The sequence below is a fragment of the Haliotis rubra genome, unplaced genomic scaffold (assembly GCF_003918875.1).
Source record: "Haliotis rubra isolate DU_JTF1 unplaced genomic scaffold, ASM391887v1 Scf203, whole genome shotgun sequence".
Classification (NCBI taxonomy): Eukaryota; Metazoa; Mollusca; class Gastropoda; order Lepetellida; family Haliotidae; genus Haliotis; species Haliotis rubra.
In genome coordinates this window covers 749064-769069 of record NW_025766037.1, presented here as the reverse complement: position 1 = coordinate 769069, position 20006 = coordinate 749064, and the positions used below count along the sequence as shown (strand labels likewise).

At 42.7% G+C, this 20006-nt stretch overlaps 1 protein-coding gene across 1 annotated transcript in view; it reads right to left on the bottom strand.

Moving 5' to 3' along the window:
* LOC124275829 (protein transport protein Sec16A-like) overlaps window positions 1-20006 on the bottom strand; it is a 41770-nt gene that overhangs the window by 17710 nt on the left and 4054 nt on the right. The window contains exons 5-22 of the mRNA XM_046711509.1: window positions 16618-16790; window positions 15811-16015; window positions 14338-14476; window positions 12917-12941; window positions 12561-12772; window positions 11550-11647; window positions 10784-10868; window positions 10489-10606; window positions 9863-9974; window positions 9255-9360; window positions 9081-9134; window positions 8281-8367; window positions 7596-7700; window positions 6421-6772; window positions 5797-5937; window positions 4310-4527; window positions 3599-3787; window positions 1947-2036 (exon numbers count right to left, since the gene is read on the bottom strand). Of these exons, the coding sequence (XP_046567465.1) occupies window positions 1947-2036; window positions 3599-3787; window positions 4310-4527; window positions 5797-5937; window positions 6421-6772; window positions 7596-7700; window positions 8281-8367; window positions 9081-9134; window positions 9255-9360; window positions 9863-9974; window positions 10489-10606; window positions 10784-10868; window positions 11550-11647; window positions 12561-12772; window positions 12917-12941; window positions 14338-14476; window positions 15811-16015; window positions 16618-16790 (2509 nt within the window). The remainder of the gene's footprint in view (window positions 1-1946; window positions 2037-3598; window positions 3788-4309; window positions 4528-5796; window positions 5938-6420; window positions 6773-7595; window positions 7701-8280; window positions 8368-9080; window positions 9135-9254; window positions 9361-9862; window positions 9975-10488; window positions 10607-10783; window positions 10869-11549; window positions 11648-12560; window positions 12773-12916; window positions 12942-14337; window positions 14477-15810; window positions 16016-16617; window positions 16791-20006) is intronic.

The window sequence follows — 20006 nt, the reverse complement described above, 5'->3', positions numbered from 1 at the left end:
CCAATACCTGCCTCCATACCATCTAATGGATGGGAACTTCTCTGTTGGGATGGGTGAAATGTCCTCCTATGTGCCCAACCGTTTTGACAGTAAATGCATACACTCAACCATGTGACATACACTCAACTATGTGACATACATACAATCAACCATGTGACTTTCAACCATGTGACATACACTCAACTATGTGACATAGATACACTCAACCATGTAACATACACTCAAGCATGTGACATATATACTCAACCATGTGACATATATACACTCAACCATGTGACATATATACACTCAACCATGTGACATATATACACTCAACCATGTATACACTCAACCATGTGACATACACTCAACCATGTGACATACACTCAACTATGTGACATATATACACTCAACCATGTGACATATATACACTCAACCATGTGACATATATATACACTCAACCAACATACTGTCAACATGTATATACACTCAACCATGTGACATACATAACCATGTGACATACACACTCAACCATGTGACATATATACACTCAACCATGTGACATACACTCAACCATGTGACATATATGCCATACACTCAACCATGTGAACATATACACTCAACCATGTGACATACACCCAACCATGTGACATACACCCAACCATGTGACATATATACACTCAACCATGTGACATATATACACTCAACCATGTGACATACATACACTCAACCATGTGACATATATACACTCAACCATGTGACATACATACACTCAACCATGTGACATACACTCAACCATGTGACATACATACACTCAACCATGTGACATACATACTCAATCATGTGACATACACTCAACCATGTGACATACATACACTCAACCATGTGACATACACACTCAACCATGTGACATATATACACTCAACCATGTGACATACATACACTCAACCATGTGACATACACTCAACCATGTGACATACACTCAACCATGTGACATACATACACTCCAACCATGTGACATACATACACTCAACCATGTGACATACATACACTCAACCATGTGACATACATACACTCAACCATGTGACATACACACTCAACCATGTGTGACATACATACACTCAATCATGTGACATACACTCAACCATGTGACATACACTCAACCATGTGACATACACTCAACCATGTGACATATATACACTCAACCATGTGACATACACTCAACCATGTGACATACATACACTCAACCATGTGACATATACACTCAACCATGTGACATACATACACTCAACCATGTGACATACATACACTCAACTATGTGACATACATACACTCAATCATGTGACATACATACACTCAACCATGTGACATACATACACTCAACCATGTGACATACATACACTCAATCATGTGACATACATACACTCAATCATGTGACATACATACACTCAACCATGTGACATACATACACTCAACCATGTGACATACATACACTCAATCATGTGACATACATACACTCAATCATGTGACATACATACACTCAATCATGTGACATACATACACTCAATCATGTGACATACATACACTCAACCATGTGACATACATACACTCAATCATGTGACATGCATACACTCAATCATGTGACATACATACACTCAATCATGTGACATACATACACTCAATCATGTGACATACATACACTCAACCATGTGACATACATACACTCAACCATGTGACATACATACACTCAACCATGTGACATACATACTCAATCATGTGACATACATGACATACATGCACTCAACCATGTGACATACATACACTCAACCATGTGACATACATACACTCAACCATGTGACATACATACTCTCAGCCATGTGACATTTATTCAGCCACGTGACAAACACTCAACCATGCGAGATACTCTCAACCATTTGACATAAACTCAAATATATGAGACAACTTACCGCTGGCTTGTCATCCTTCGGCAAGTGCATATCTTTATTTTTGGGTTTATTGAACCAACCACCAAACCATCCTTTGCCACTCTTTTTTGACTGTAACAGAAACATGACAATGTTTCATCTATTTAAAGACAAACAGTTCCAACCATATACATCAGTGCTCAACATATGTTCATTTGCATATTATTGTCCGTCATCTGCAGTTGATCAAGATGATGGTCATCCTACACTGTAATCATTATGCTCCTACAAATGGTGATCCTGGGTAAGACTGTACGTACCTAGCAACCTATGTTAGTTATATACAGTGAGACCCCGGATACCTGGACACATTCCTTTTTTCATCTGGATAACTGAATATCTGGATATCTGGATATCTGGATTTATGTCATCCAGGCTTTGGTGTTGAAACTGTAGCGAGCATACACTTCTGGTTTAAAATCACTTCCCAAACAGCGTGGTCATTTTGATTTGCCAATTACAATTCACTTGGTGTCAGATAGGCCTTCTAATCACCACCAATATCCTGCTGATCGGTCATTAATCTGGATTAGCAGACCTTGTCTCACATGGGACACTCTCGCTTCACTTCACATGGTCAGTGGAAGATCAAAGCGATAAGTGAGCCAATTTGGTGTTGATTTAGCCAGTTAATTTGTAAAATTTACTGTCCAGAAACGGAAACCGCATATCCGTTATAGACAGTCACTTTTATAACATAAGAGGCCTTTTTTTTATGAAAATTGACCGAAAGGCGAGGATTCCAGATATCTGGGTTTCAGGTATCCGGGGTCTCACTGTTGGACTTCCTTTTTTTTTTTCTTTTTTTTTTTTATTCATTCAAAATCAGTAGATACAAATATACAAAGTACATGATGCAACAACACTTGTACACCATAAAACAGAAATTCATATGGGTTGGCATTACACATATTGGAATCTTCAGAGATGACCATTTTCTGTCAAATTGTAATATGTTTTGATTCTTACTGGCAATAAACTTTTCTGTCTTGAAAATATCACTCAATATTTTTACAAATGTATCCAGTGATAACTTATTTTTTTTAATACTTGATATATGGATATATTTTTTACTGGCAAGAAGTATGTAATTCATAAGGTAGTTATTATTTCCGCCAATTAAGACTGTATATTTTGTCAGGGTAAAATTTTCTGATGATTTATCTTCAATATATTCTTTCAGTTTCAACCAGAACGTTTTCACACACTCACATTCCCAATAAACATGTATCAAATTTTCTGACATTAAATTACAAAATGAGTAAAGTTCATCATCTACTAATTTCATTCTCAATAATTCTTTCTTTGTGTAGACAATATTGTGGATAAATTTAAACTGGAAGTCAATCAATTTAGTATCTTTTGTACATCTTCTATATTTTCTAAAAATATCTTGCCATGGAATTGCAATATCAATATCAACTGTTGTCAGACTTGTTGACTTCTTTATTGTTTCCCAATTGCATAGATTGATGCTCATGATGTCACTCACTGGATATTCTGGTTTAGACTCATTTACTTACAGATTGCCGTTATGTAAGCAGGAATATTGCTGGCAGCAGTGTAAAACAAGAAACAAACAATAGAGTGAAGTGAGGTCTTCACATGTGACTTGACAGTATCAGTTAACTCACTTCTTCCTTCTTAGACGGCAACGTAGTGTTCTTCTTGACATTGCTGTCAGTTGCCGACTTCTTCATGGACGATGACGCTGCCTTCACACTGCCTGTACTGCTCTCAGACACTGTGCGCTGCCGGCCACCACCCGTGGAACTACTAGTCGACGTTGTGCGGAACCGTGACGGAGGAGCCACAATCTTAGTCTGGAATAGGAAGGTGATTTAATTCTTTCTTGTAAGAAATGTCACAAGACTGGGAAAACCTGGGATTAGAATCCGATTCATGGGTTTCGGGCATGACAAAGTGATGCTAATGTGGCATTAAGATGACAGTGAGGTGGTTTATTGAGAGATTCCTTGTCCCTGTTCACCAATCTAGGGACCCGTGAAGATCCGGGTTAGAATTGGTTTTCAGCAACCCATGCTTGTCATAAGAGGCGACTAACAGGATTGAGTGGTCAGGCTCACTGACTTGGTTGACAGATGTTATCTTATCCCAATTGTGTAGATTGATGCTCATGATGTTGATCACTGGCTTGTCCAGTGCAGACTCGATTAGTTACAGACCACCACCATTTAGCTGGAATACTGCTGAGCATGGCATTAAACAACAAACCTGCCAACCAGCCAACCAGCAGGCATCTAACTTAAATCACATCATGCACAGGTACAGTGGGTAGCAAGCCAGATGCTATTAATTATAGGCCTGCAGACAACAACACCTACCTGTGTGGCCGCACCGAAGTAGTCAAAGGACGAGGAGGGAGCAGCAGTCATATCCTGTCCCCCATCAGTGTGATCCCCCTCTGTGTCGACGCTGTGTGAGGAGACAACACTGCCCCGCTGTGACGCCAGGCGGTCGGACCCTGTGTAGTCCTGACCGTACCCCTGGTTATACTGCTGGTTGTAGCCCTGGCCACCGTAAACCTGGCTGGTCTGGCCATCTGCAGTCACAAAACACACCATTCTCTTTGGCTGTCTGAAATTACTTCATCACACATTGCAAGCTGAATAATGAATGGCTGTCAAAAACTACACTACACAATGCAAGTTGAATAAAGATTGGCTGGCAAAACTACACTACACATTGCAAGATGAACAAGAAGACAAAGTCATCAATATCCCCCGCAATGGCAAAATACTCTTCATGATTATGTCTATGAGTTTTGATTATGTCAAATATTTAGGTGTGTATATAGAAAAGTGGAAGGAGAGCATTGAAAGGAGCACTATCACCAATTTCAGTCTCAGTCAAACTTGTTGCCATGGAAACGCCAAAATATTTTATTCAGAATTCCAAAACTACCAAAAGGCACCAGTACACCACCAGATCAATCTATGTGCCAAGTTTGGTGAAGAAATACTAAACGGTTTTAGAGTTCTGCTCTGGAAAAGAACACAACCACCAATTTCAGTCTAAGTCAAACTTGTTGCCATGGAAACGCCAAAAATATTTTAATCAGAATTCAAAAACTACCAAAAGGCACCAGTACACTGCCATACCAATCTATGTGCCACGTTTGGTGAAGAAATAGTAAACGGTTTTAGAGTTCTGCTCTGGAAAAGAGCACAACCACCAATTTCAGTCTAAGTCAAACTTGTTGCCATGGAAACGCTAAAAATATTTTAATCAGAATTCCAAAACTACCAAAAGGCACCAGTACACCACCAGATCTATCTATGTGCCACGTTTGGTGAAGAAATATTGAATGCTTTTAGAGTTCTGCTCCGGAAAAGAGCACTACCACCAATTTCAGTCTAAGTCAAACTTGTTGCCATGGAAACGCCAAAAATATTTTATTCAGAATTCCAAAACTGCCAAAAGGCACCAGTACACCACCAGATCAATGTATGTGCCAAGTTTGGTGAAGAAATATTGAATGCTTTTAGAGTTCTGATCCGGAAAAGACAAAATGTACATTACGGACATTTTAAAACGCGTTGCGGGGGATAATTATGATTGGCTGTCCAAAACTACATTACACATTGCAAACTGGATTATTGGCTGTCCAAACCTATGGCTGTAACTACACAACACATTGTAAGCTGTAGTCTGATAGGAAGAAATATCACTCTGCAAGCCTGTTATGGCAAGGATATCCTTTATAAACTCCTAATTACAGATATCCCCTATTTGGGCATGTCAGACATCTCATCCTCAGCCCATTGGTTGATATTTCGCATAGCTAATCTGCTTCTTCCAATCATCTCACCTGTCTGTTGTACTGTGTTGTAACCAGTGGTTTGATTGGCTGTCTCAGCTCCAGTCTGTTGTACAGCATTGTAACCAGTGTTCTGATTGGCTGTATTAGCTCCAGCCTGCTGTTCCCCTGTTTGATATCCATAGTTGTAACCTGAATACAGGAACACACATACCTGTGTCACATGGGGGAGCATGTCTCTTCACTACAGAACAACACGCTGGCTAGTGAGACTGGACACAAGGAGACAAAGTCACAGTATGGTACAATTTCTGGCTGTTAGACTCAAAATGTTTTCATATATCCTGCAACATATCCATTCTGTCTTGAGAACCTCCAGATAGACGCCATATGAAGCCATATGAAACATGCTAGTATCAAACTAATAACAAATCGCTCGTACATCCTGTTATTGTGCCAAAGAGACCTCGACAGTTCCGACACTCACCATACTAGTTCTCCACTCCAGAGTTGGTCTGTTGTTCACAAAACAAGACCCCAACAGCTTCCAAACTCACCATACTAGTCATCCCACGGCTGCAGACCCTGACAATTCCCACTCACCATACAAGTCCTCCCATGGCTGAAGACCGAGTCTAATGTTAACGAAAGAGACACTAAAAGTTCCACACTCACCATACTGATTCTGCCACTGAGCTGTAGACTGGTTCTGTAGTTCTGTTGCCTGCTGCATCTGCTCCGCCGTCTGCCCATCCAGTGTTTCTGCTGTGTACGTCTGTGTATGCTGGCCCTCTGCTTGTTGCTGGGTTTGCTGGTACTCTGCCTGCTGTTGGTTCTGTCCGTACTGCTGATAGGCCTGGTCCTGGCTATACTGCTGGTAGGCTGGATCCTGGTTATACTGTTGCTGGGTGGCTGGGTACTCTCCACCCGCTGTGCCGCCGTACATGTCCCCACTCTCACTACTTGCTGTGGTACCCCCAAACATGGCTGGGGTAGCATTTCCCGACACAGGCTGGATAGAGCCATCCTACACAGCAAAGAACACAAGTAAGGGAACATCCAACCTAAAGTTTGATAATTACTTGTTGGTGATTATTTTTAATGTTACAGAAAATCTTAGCAATATCAGGGCAGGGTACAAGTGAGTGAGTGAGTGAGTATGGGTTTACACCGCTTTTAGCAATATTCCAGCAATATCACGACAGGGGACACCATAAATGGGCTTTACGCATTGTACCCATGTGGGATTGAACCCAAATCTTCGGCGTGAGGAGCGAACACTTTAACCACTAGGCTACCCCACCGCCCCCAGGGCAGGGTACAAGATAAATAGGTTCCAGCCTATCCATGCTGTGTATGAAGCCACAGTAAGACCAGGACAATGGGATTTAGAAACTTTGAACAGCCCTGTATTAACATCATATCTCAGACCCTCCCACTTCCAGAATGTATGCAATGAGCATGGTACATGTCACATCTACCAGAGAGCATGTTATGTTTGAAGTACAGACATCATATCTCAGACCCTCCCACTTCCAGAATGTATGCAATGAGCATGGTACATGTCACATCTACCAGAGAGCATGTTATGTTTGAAGTACAGACATCATATCTCAGACCCTCCCACTTCCAGAATGTATGCAATGAGCATGGTACATGTCACATCTACCAGAGAGCATGTTATGTTTGAAGTACAGACATCATATCTCAGACCCTCCCACTTCCAGAATGTATGCAATGAGCATGGTACATGTCACATCTACCAGAGAGCATGTTATGTTTGAATGTACAGACATCAAATCTCAGACCCTATAACTACTCAAGTGTACTACCGAGTGTGAAGTACGTACATCGTATCCGAGACAGACTCTCTGCAGTTGCTGCAACCAGGCCGGGTCCTCGTCTTCTCCAGTGTGGACACGCTGAGGGTCATAGAACTTCAGGCGATTGGAAAACTGCAGGGGAAAAACATTTGAAACAACTGTCAGCCAGGTAAATCTCTGTTGATCTTCCAGTGTTTTGTGTTATTATTATCCAAGAGAGGGAATTACATGAACTGTAAAACTCCCTCATGAATGAATTGAACCTTAAACTTGGGACCCAGGAAATCAGTTGACTCAGAACAGCCCAAAAATATTATATGAGTGTAGTTTGTAAACAGCTAAACTAGTGAGTGTGAGTGAGTTTAGTTTTACGCCACTTTTAGAAATATTCCAGCAATATCATGGCGGGGGACACCAGAAATGGGCTTGACACATTGTACCCATGTGGGGAATCGAACCTGGGTCTTCGGCGTGACGAGCGAATGCTTTAATCATTAGGTTACCCCACCACCCTGCTAAACTAGTAAATGCAATGTAGTTCGCATATATGGCCTGTGAACAAAGGTGTTGCACCAGGGTACATTATTTAAAGTTGTAACAAAGACAAGCTTACATCACATATACAGTGGTAGAACAAATATACCTAAGACAGGGCAAAGTTGGTGTTTATAGAACATGAGCGGTGTTGGCTGACAAAGGGGAGATCACTCACCTCATACAGCACCTTGACAAAAGCTGGCTGGAAGTATGCTGGGGCAGACTGCACTGTGGCGGAGATCACCTCACAGTAATGCAGGGCCTGCAACACAGGGGAAACAACTCCTGTTGAATGTTACCCACAGAGTGGTGCACTGGGATAAAACATACTCAGACTCTGTTAATTCGAATTCTTAAATACCAACATAATCAAGAGCACACCTTTATGTGAAAATAAAATTGCAGGTAGAATGGATGGATGGGTGGATGGATGGATGGTGAGGTGAAATGGGGTTTAAGGTCGCACTTTAGAATATTTCGCTCATATGACGACATGCATGCGTGTGTATGTGTAGGTGCGGCTGTTTGTACTAGCCCAGACTGAAGCTGGTTTTATAGTACGAGCTCACTGAGATACCATGCCGCAGTTAAGCATGAATACCCCACTCAGACACATTATACTGACTCCGAGCCGACCAGTCCTTGCTGTACCCATTAATGCCGAGTGCCAGGCAGGGACCAACAAGTACCATATTTTAATGTCTTTTGTTATGAAGCAGCCAGGAATCGAACCCGTGACCTGCTCTCAGGGCAAACGCTCTAACCACAACACACGGACACGATCCGATGGATGGATGGATGGATGGATGGATGGATGGATGGATGGATGGATGGATGGATGGATGGATGGATGGATGGATGATTGGATGGATGGATGGATGGATGGATGGATGGATGGATGGATGGATGGATGGATGGATGGATGGATGGATGGATGGATGGATAGAATTTTCAAAATAAAAGCATGATGCTCACCTCCTGCAGGAAGCCAAACTCTGCCAGTCTGCTGGCATACAGGAACTTGTACACCTGCAACAAATGACATCGTGTCAATACTTCTGTCTACACACAATACTCTTGTCAAGGATGGTGTCTACCCACGATACTCCTGTCAACACACAAGACTTCGCAAATTCGACAGAAGCCTACCTGGAAATGAGGAAGTAGGAAGGTCTGGTTGCCTAGTGACTGAGCATACTCGTAGATCTCCGTGCACTGGATGGCCTCGTTAGTGGCAAACTCCTCCCAACACCAGCTGCCAACACACAAGGCTTGTTTCAGACAAATGCTACACACATCGTCATCTTTGCTATCATATCCTGCTTCCGAACCTACCATACAACACATGAACATTTCTGTTCAGAATTTACTTAATAAATTCAATATGCAATAAAGATTTTTACTACAGCTTGTTTTGAAGTCCTCAAATAACTGACTGCACTCAGAACAGTAATACCATGTAACGGACTTCACACCGACTTCACATCATCCCTAATAAGAAGGACGCCTGTCTCAAGATGGACCCAAACCAGGGTCTTCGGCGAGACGAGCGGACGCTACCCCACTGCCCCTCCACAGGAGTAGCAAACCCTTACATGACTTGGTCAGATTATAACTTAAACAGATTTCAGACATTTACTCAAACTTTACAGCAAACATGCCACATACACAATGTAGAAAATGCAGATCATTACTTATACAATGAACAGATGTAAAGCACAACACAAGCTTGACAGCATCAGTGTTTCCACACTTACTTGTGGCTTGATCCAACAAGCACTATTTTTGATGTTTTCTTTGCGTACGTTCCGAATCCTGACTGTGCCATGATGTAACAGAAGTGGCTGGCATGAAGGCAACCCTTAGCAGCTGTAACACATGACAGAGCATATCACTGAAGTATGGCTGTAACCAGTTGTAACTCATCATGGGTCACACTGGAAACCTCTTGCTAATTTCCTCTGCTGTTTCATGATCAATGACAGGTCAAGAACAGGGTCAGGTCAAGGTCAAGAACAGGGTCAGGTCAAGGTCAAGATCAGGGTCAGATCAAGGTCAAGATCAGGGTCAGATCAAGGTCAAGATCAGGGTCAGGTCAAGGTCAAGATCAGGGTCAGGTCAAAGTTGAGGTCAGGGTCAGGTCAAGGTCAAAGTCAGGGTCAGGTCAAGGTTAAAATCAGCATCAGGATCAATGGTGAGTATAGAGTTATGGTCAGATCCTGATTTGTTGAATAAACATTAGCCTCAACATGAGTGAAAGTGATTGTTAAAGTCGGGTCAAAGTCAAGTCAAGGTAACCAATAAGGTCATGGTCAGGTCAGGTGGAGAGCAAGGTCAGGGTCACATGATCAATAAAACTTGTGTTATCGGAGTAGAGACCTACCCATGGTGTCTCCCAATGTGGCGATGCTCTTCCTGTCCAATTCTGGCTTGCTCGAGCTGTTGGACAGGATCATGGCCAGATGGGGTCGCCAGTCTCCCCACCGCTCATCCACCACACACTGCAAGAAGGGTGAGAATAAGTTCCCTCATATCCAAAGTTGCACTTTGACAAGATTCTCTGAAACTTTATAACTAATCACAATGGCTGAAATTCTCAAAAGATCTGCCTTACAACTAAAATATATAGACAATAATACTACTTGGGCAGAGATGCTACTATATGAAGAGCTACTTACAGTGACAGCTGCAGGTTGTCTGCCGGACATGAGTTGGTAGAGGGTCTGCAAGGGGTCATTTATCTTCATAGCACTGTTAGCAAATCTAAACAGAAACAACACACAACCATTATTTGAATGATACACCACCAATACTTGTTATACTAACCCATCACTAGTATACTCTATATGCCTAACTGAACAATACCTCATGATTTCAATAAACGATTTCAAAATTTGAGAGTTTGTTTAACACTAGTCAAGTTAGTGCTTGGTACCATGTCCCCTGATTTGGTTTGTTGTCTGACACTGCAACTCAGCAATATTCCAGCTATATTGGCCTGTCTGGATCAGAAAAGCCAGTGATCATAAATATACTCATAGAAACAAATAAGGGAACACACGAAAGTACAAGTGTTCCTTTATTTATTTCCAGAATTTCACTCTCAGTGCAATACATACCTTGTGAAGAATCCTGGAAAAGAATAAAGGAACACTTGTACTTTCATGTGTTCCCTTATTTGTTTCCATGAGTATATGAATCTACACAGTCAGGGTATGGTGATGGGCATGAACCAAGTCAGCGAGCTTGAACATTCGACCTGGCGAGATGATTCTTACAACAAGCATCGACTGCTGAAGATCAATTCTAACCCAGATCTTGACAGGCAGCTCAATTCAGGCACCTCATACAACCAGCAATGGGGTGTTGGGTACATATTCTGACCCATCCCCATGGAGTGCCCCTACTACAAGTCAATTATCAGTTAACACCTGGCGGCAGTACCTGATCATCACACTGGCGTGGGTCCTAGTGTCCATCTTGCTGGCCAAGAACAAGGCGTGGCCCCACAGGTTGTTCTTGGTGGCCCACTCCAGGGCATCCTGACCGGACAAGAACAAGAACATGACACAAATTCATACACATGCAATCGTATGTTCTATATTTTGAGTTGTGTTAAACATCGCATTGAACAGCGTTCCAGTTACATTACAGCATTTATATACTACTGGAAATACAATACCAATTGCTCACAACCATACTACCACGATTTATGAGGAATGTTCTACTCAGTGAGCGACATAGCCACTGGCCCGCTAGCAAGTGGCTAGTAAAAATCCAGTCAGGCCAATAAATCTCCACAGTCACTTGCCTGACTGGCTAGTGAATTTTCATGGGGTTGTTTTGTAAATGTATCACTCTCTCCGACTTGTTAAGTTATAACACACTTTTAAATCATGCAGCATTATGGCCTGATAAAAATGTTCATCATATTAGCAGCATCATGATGAAACCTGTGTCATGCCAACAATATCTTACTGTCATTTATTTTTGTAATCTTTTGCTTAGTTTCTACATTCAAATTTCGGGCTAGTGAATTATTTTTTGGGCTAGTAACTTTCAGGTATAGCTAGCCCGACTGGCTAGCAAAATTTGGGAACTATTTCGCACACTGGCTCACCTAACTTCTATGAAAGGTATTTAGAAGTTGGAGCAGTAAGGAAGGATAATAATATATGGATGAACAACCTATTTATTATTTTAGTCACAAAATTGTACGATAATATTTATGTCAAATCTTTGAAGGTCATTTAGAAGTGGAATGCATAAGAATTCTCAAGGAGAATTTCTCAAGCAGCAAGGATACACTCTGTTACATTGTGTTATTCACAATAAAGAAGTTGACATCCATAAATATTGCTATTCTTAATATTTATCCCTATTTATGATGTTTAAATATCATGGAAAGATTCTGCTCCTGCAAGAAAAACAAACATACATGACAACACTACTTACCTTTTTCCTGCCATACGACAATAGATTTCTGAATCTGTCGGTCACCTCTTCCACTGAGCGTCCACGGTTGATCTGGGTTCTGTCGGATGTAACTTTCACCCCTGCCGTCTCATCTTCTCCCACTTTGTCCAGCTCCTCGGTGCTCTGTGTGATCTTCATTCCCATCATGCTGTACTCCATCGACGTTGGTTGATGACCCTCCAGCAGCAGGTCTCGCGATGTCAGTGCCCACCACTGACTGTACAATAAGTACAACACAGTGAGTCAGTTTATGAGAGTGAGTCAATACAACACAGTCAATACAACAGTCAGACCCTACAACACTGTCGTCAGCTTATGACCCTCCAGCAACAGACCCGCGATGTCAGTGCCCACCACTGACTGTATAACACAGTACAACACAGGGAGTCAGTGTATGAGAGTGAGTCAATATAACACAGTCAATACAACAGTCAGACCCTACAGCACTGTCGTCAGCTTATGACCCTCCAGCAGCAGATCCGCAGTGTCAGTGCCTTCCATTGACTGTATAACACAGTACAACACAGTGAGTCAGTGTATGAGAGCGATACAACACAGTTGGTCACTACAACATTGTCTAATGCCCCTCCAGCAGCAAGTCAGTGAGGACAGTGTCCACCATTGACTGTAAAGCACAGTACAAGACAATGAGTCAGTCCACTACAACACTGTCATCGGCTAATGCCCCTCCAGCAGCAAGTCAGTGAGGACAGTGTCCACCATTGACTGTAAAGCACAGTACAAGACAATGAGTCAGTCCACTACAACACTGTCATCGGCTAATGCCCCTCCAGCAGCAAGTCAGTGAGGACAGTGTCCACCATTGACTGTAAAGCACAGTACAAGACAATGAGTCAGTCCACTACAACACTGTCATCGGCTAATGCCCCTCCAGCAGCAAGTCAGTGAGGACAGTGTCCACCATTGACTGTAAAGCACAGTACAAGACAATGAGTCAGTCCTCTACAACACTGTCATGCGGCTAATGCCCGGTCCAGCAGCAAGTCAGCGAGAACAGTGTCCACCATTGACTGTAAAGCACAGTACAAGACAATGAGTCAGTCCACTACAACACTGTCATCGGCTAATGCCCGTCCAGCAGCAAGTCAGTGAGAACAGTGTCCACCATTGACTGTAAAGCACAGTACAAGACAATGACTCAGTCCACTACAACACTGTCATCGGCTAATGCCCCTCCAGCAGCAAGTGAGCGAGGACACTGTCACACCATGTCAGTTATGGAAATAACTCTAAAGTGTCAGAGGTTGGTTGAGGACATCTTTTGAAGAGTGAATCAGTCAGTTTAGTTTTATGCCACACTCAGCAATATTCCAGCTATATCACAGCAGTCTGTAAACAATCGAGTCTGGACCTGACAATCCAGTCATCAACAGCATGAGCATCGATCTACGCAACCGGGATACAGTCAACCAAGTCAGCGAGTCTGACCACCCGATCCCGTTAGTCGCCTCTTACAACAAGAATGGGTTACTGAAGATCAAATCTAATCTGGATCTTTATGGGTCCTTTTAAAGAGAGAATATGTTGTTTCATATCACCACTAGGCACAAAGTATTGCTATGTATAAATGAATATCGACTGAGAATATGTATCTCTACTGATGAAGATCACAAAACTTCATGTCAGACAGGACAACACATATAACAAATCAATCCCAATTAATCTACATGACATATTGGATATTCCAATTTGGATATCAAATCTGACCATTCATCCCAACAGACATGCGACCCACCCCATTCTGTTTGATGAGTAGTTCCAGGAGCCTCCAGATGAGTACTGCAGAGTCGCGATCCACCATGCTGATGTTCTCTGCACAGCTCTGGGCCTTCCGCTGACAGAACTGCAGAACATCATTCTTGTGTGTGTCGGCTCTGGAGGAAGAAATCAATGAAAAACTGAGCGGAGCCTCAATAAAATAGCTCCATCATGGTCCGATGTCCCTGGAACCAACAAACCTACTGCACCCAGCAGGGAGCCTCCTTTCCCTCAACTCACAACAACCATGTCGCTTGTCCTTAATCCCCTGACAACACCTTCCACGGCCACAACCAGCCCCTTGATGACACCTACCTTGTGACAGGCCCCAGTCAACCCCTTGATGACACCTACCTTGAGTGTGGCACCATCCATAACAGACAAAAATTCCTACCTTGTGACAGTATCCCAAAGACACCTACCTGGTGTCAGTACCCCAAAGACACCTACCTGGTGTCAGTACCCCAAAGATACCTATGTAGTGACAGTGCCCCAAAGACACCTACAGGGTGACAGTACCCCAAAGACACCTACATGGTGACAGTACCCCAAAGACACCTACCTGGTGTCAGTACCCCAAAGATACCTACCTGGTGTCAGTACCCCAAAGATACCTACATAGTGACAGTACCCCAAAGACACTTACCTGGTGTCAGTACCCCAAAGATACCTACATAGTGACAGTGCCCCAAAGACACCTACCTTGTGACAGTGCCCCCAAAAAACCTACCTCTCGATAGTACCCAAAGACACTTACCTTGTAACAGTACCAAAAAGACACCTACCTTGTGACAGTACCTCAAAGACACCTACATGGTGACAGTGCCCCAAAGACACCTACCTTGTGGCAGTGTCCCAAAGACACCTACATGGTGACAGTGCCCCAAAGACACCTACATGGTGACAGTGCCCCAAAGACACCTACATGGTGACAGTCCCTCAAAGACACCTACATGGTGACAGTGAACCAGACACCTACCTTGTGACGCGACCCAAAGACACCTACCTTGTGACAGTGACCCAAAGACACCTACCTTGTGACTACCCAAAGACACCTACCTTGTAACAGTACCACAAAGACACCTACCTTGTGACAGTACCTCAAAGACACCTACATGGTGACAGTCCCTCAAAGACACCTACATGGTGACAGTGAACCAAAGACACCTACATGGAGACAGTGCCCCAAAGACACCAACCTTGTGACAGTGCCCCAAAGACACCTACCTTGTGACAGTGCCCCAAAGACACCTACATGGAGACAGTGCCCCAAAGACACTTACCTTGTGACAGTGAACCAAAGACACCTACCTTGAGACAGTGCCCCAAAGACACTTACCTTGTGACAGTGCCCCAAAGACACCTACATGGAGACAGTGCCCCAAAGACACCTACATGGTGACAGTTCCCAAAGCTACCTGCATACTGACAGTGCCCCAAAGACACCTACCTTGTGAGTGGTCCAGGGAATTCCCTCAGCTGCTCTCCAGAAGTGTTGTCCGACAACGTCTCCTCCAGGTTATGAACTTCAACCGTGGCCGGCTGCCCGTCACCAGGACGATTTGGCAAGACCTTTATCAGCTGACCATTGGCACCAAAACTAGCCCGGACATGTGGTATTGTGTGCTTCTGTGGCGTCATACGTCCAGGGGGTTCTGTTTCAGGTTGAAAGATAGATTAGTTAAACAAAATGAAACAATTTCAACAATGAGCAGAATAAGTGAATGTTGTCTTCTGCCACAGTCAGCAATTATTTAACCATGTCAGGTTGGCATGTATATACTCAGTACACACAACCAGGTAACACATTGTGACATCCTATCTCAGTCAGCAGTCAGAGTGAATGAGTGGGTGAGTTGGGTTTTACGCCGCTTTGAGCAATATTCCAGCAAAATCACGGTCTGAACACCAGAAATGGGCTTCACACATTGTACCCATGTGGGGAATCGAACCCGGGCCTTCTGCGTGACGAGCGAACGCTTTAACCACTAGGCTACCCCACCGCCCCAATCAGCAGTCAGAGATGTGGTTAGTGGATCAAACCATCTCAAACCAGACACTCTATCTACTACATGAAGTTGGTGGCACTTGGGATCTTATATAACACAGACTCCTCAAATTCATGGATCCGTAACAATGAAAAAAACATTTTTAAATACAACATAAATTTTGTAAATGTTGAGACAATACCATTTAAGATACTCAGTTGGTTGCTATGGATATAACAGTGGCAATCATTATTGCATGTTTGACTGACCTTGCTGATATCCATCACCATAGTAATAGCCATAGTTAGGGTCATAGTCATATCCATAGCCGTAGTTGTCATATCCATAGTCATAATCGTAGCTGTGTCGTGCATATGCCTTCTGTTCATCCTGACCTTGACGACTGGATGACCTTGACCCATTGCCCTGGTAGTACTCTCCACTGGAGATAAATCAAGTACACGACTTCAGAGTCAGTGAGTGAGTGAGTGAATGAGTGAGTTTAAGCCGCTTTTAGCAATATTCCAACAATATCAAGGCAGGAGACACCAGAATTGGGTTTCACACATTGTGCCCATGAGCTGAATCAAACCTGGATATTGGCATGACAAGCGAACGCCTTAACCACTGTGCTACCCCACCGCCCTTACAACTTCAGAATATAGGTTGGAACACAAGGAGACACAACCAAGTTAGTTGTGTCATGTTTTAATACTGTATCGATACCATGAGATTTCAAATATTACCCACTTCTATCTATGCTTGTGGTTCATGAAATGATAGCCTACTCATGAAGTTAAGGTTAAGTGAATGAGAATATGTTCCTTAACAGAGCCGTTTATAACATGGCTCATTGCATGTTAAAGTACCACTGTGAATGGATTGTTCTTCATGTTTTCAGTCACAGGTTTGTCTGGTCCAGTTTTGATTGTGTACAGGCCACCCTGATAAACCCAGAATATACTCATGGACACGACTAAAGGAACACATGAAAGTACAAGTGTTCCTTATTCTTTTCCAGGTTTCTTCACAAGGTATGTATTGCAGTGTGGGTGAAAATCTGGAAATTAATAAAGGCACACTTGTACTTTCATGTGTTCCTCTATTCGTTTCTATGAGTATATTCTGGGTTTATCAGGGTGGCCTGTACATAATCAAAACTGGACCAGACAAACCTGTGACTGAAAACATGAGGAACAATCCATTCACAGTGGTACTTTAACATGCAATGAGCCATGTTAAGAACCTGAGAACCTGATCACTAAAAAATTCAAGTCTCTTCTTACAAGTCTAAACAATATAAACAGTGACTTTCAAGCCTCGGTTCTGCCAAAGTTTGGTCTCAGCAAGTACAGTGAAGCCTTGTTAATCCGGACGGTTGCGTTTCTCAGTAAATTCGTCCGGACTGCGAATAGTCCGGACTACTGAATCAAGACCCAAGTTGCTTCCCTAAGAATTACAAAAACGACACGAATCTGGATAAAACAAATAAGCATTTAATGTAAAGCCTAATTCATCACATCAATAATTTTACCGAGTGACATCCGCATGTTGACCCGACGTGTCTGATCACGTCCTTCCTCAGCACAGGTGAGGTAATGTCTAACAAGCGATCTATTGTAGTATGCCTTGAATGTCCGAATTATTCCTGCATCCATCGGTTGAATATGAGACGTGGTATTTGGTCACATTTCGCAAAGTTAGCGAAGGACACTTGTGACTTGCAGCATTGTCGTAAAGCAAAATCACTTTTAGTCCACGTGACCGGATCTGTCTGTCAAAGTACATTAACCAATCAGAAAACAGCCAGTTATTTAAGTAAATATCGCCGGGAGGTGTTGTTACGGTTCGTGAACACGACTTACAGCGTCCGAACTGTGAAGCAATTTACTGTTTATTTTACTGATTGGTGACAGCTACTTACCGTCCGGTTCCGGAAACCGAATTTCCGGATTATCGAGGCAAATTATATAGGCATAGATTGGTAACAAGCTGAAATCGCCCGGGAGGCGAGACATCCGGATTATCGGAGTCCGGACTAACGGGGCTTCACTGTACATGGAAATGATAATGAGGTCACATAACTGAATGTACACAAATATACAATGGAGATATACTGTTGACATAAACAATATCTTTAATACTGAGAAAGCGAAACTTTGAATGCATACAAATACACTGTGTGATATAATGTAGACTCGTACAGTAAAAGGCAAAACTGAAACTGAAAAAACTTAAGTTAAAAATAAAGAAAAATGCAAAAAGTAATTCAACACTCGAAATGCATCCTATTTAAATCATGCAGCGCACATGCAGAGATGCCCAAGCCACACAGCCAAAACAAAAATGTTAGATGAACAGTCATGCAAATATGTGCAAGCCATGGAGTGTGTACAAGCCATGCGATAACTACCAGGGTGATATGTGTATATTTCCCAACCCGAGTCTGGACAGAACATGCTGATGTTACCAAAATGGATATTTCAGTCAGCCCAGTATGTGCAATACAGCAACTTGATATTGTCCAACCAAACTGTGCACACAAGTCACACTGACTACACATCCTTCCTCCTCCCCTTACACATACACACCCATCACACCCTAACAACTATATACACAAACTTTTCCATCACTGTAATCCCGCCATATCCATAGCACCCACACATCTATCTACATACAACCTATCCCACCCCTTAATTAATCCACAGACCACACCCATCAAACCCTTAACTCACTCCATTCATTACCCGTGAAGGTCCGGGTTAGAATACTGATCTTCAGTAACCCATGCTTGTTGTAACAGGCAACTAACGGGATCGGGTGGTCAGGCTCGCTGACTTGCTTGACACATGTCATCGGTTCCCAATTGCGCAGATCGATGCTCATGTTGTTGATCACTGGATTGTCTGGTCCAGACTCAATTATTTACAGACCGCCGCCATATAGCTGGAATATTGCTGAGTGCGGCGTAAAGCTAAACTCACTCACTTACTCACTCCATACATAGTTCCCTGTACACCCAACACACCTTAACTTCAGTCCTCACATCCAGTTGCGAAATCCCTGAGACAAAACACCCCAACATCCATCCACTCATCCTTCGTGATCCCCAAATCCCCTACACCAAAACACTCAAACACCTGCCCAGACAGCCTTCCTCACCCTCTTATCCATCCGCACTCATCTAATCCCAACCTTCAGTTCTCCATCCCTAAATCAATCCTGCCATATCCCATCTCAACACCCATCCTCCCATCCTGCCCCATCACCATATATATGGACTCCCGCCCACCAGAACATTCCCACCCACACACCCCTGTATGAGCAAATCAGTAGGGCTGGGAGGATACACTATGCCACAATACGATACGTATCGTGATATTTTACCTGCAATACCATACATATCACGATATATACACAGTATTAAGATTTAAAATGATTTATTTCAAGGTATTTGTGTATAACAATTACACCATTGTAATAAACAAACAAGTAACTCTGTCATACTTGAATATTTTTCTCTAAATAAGTACTTTAACATGTTTAAGATAATACTGTTTTGAAAAAAGTTGTGGATCATTTTGTATCCATAAATCAGCCAATGATACGATAGCTGTATCAAACTTAAATGCATCATCATGTATCGGTGAATCGTTCC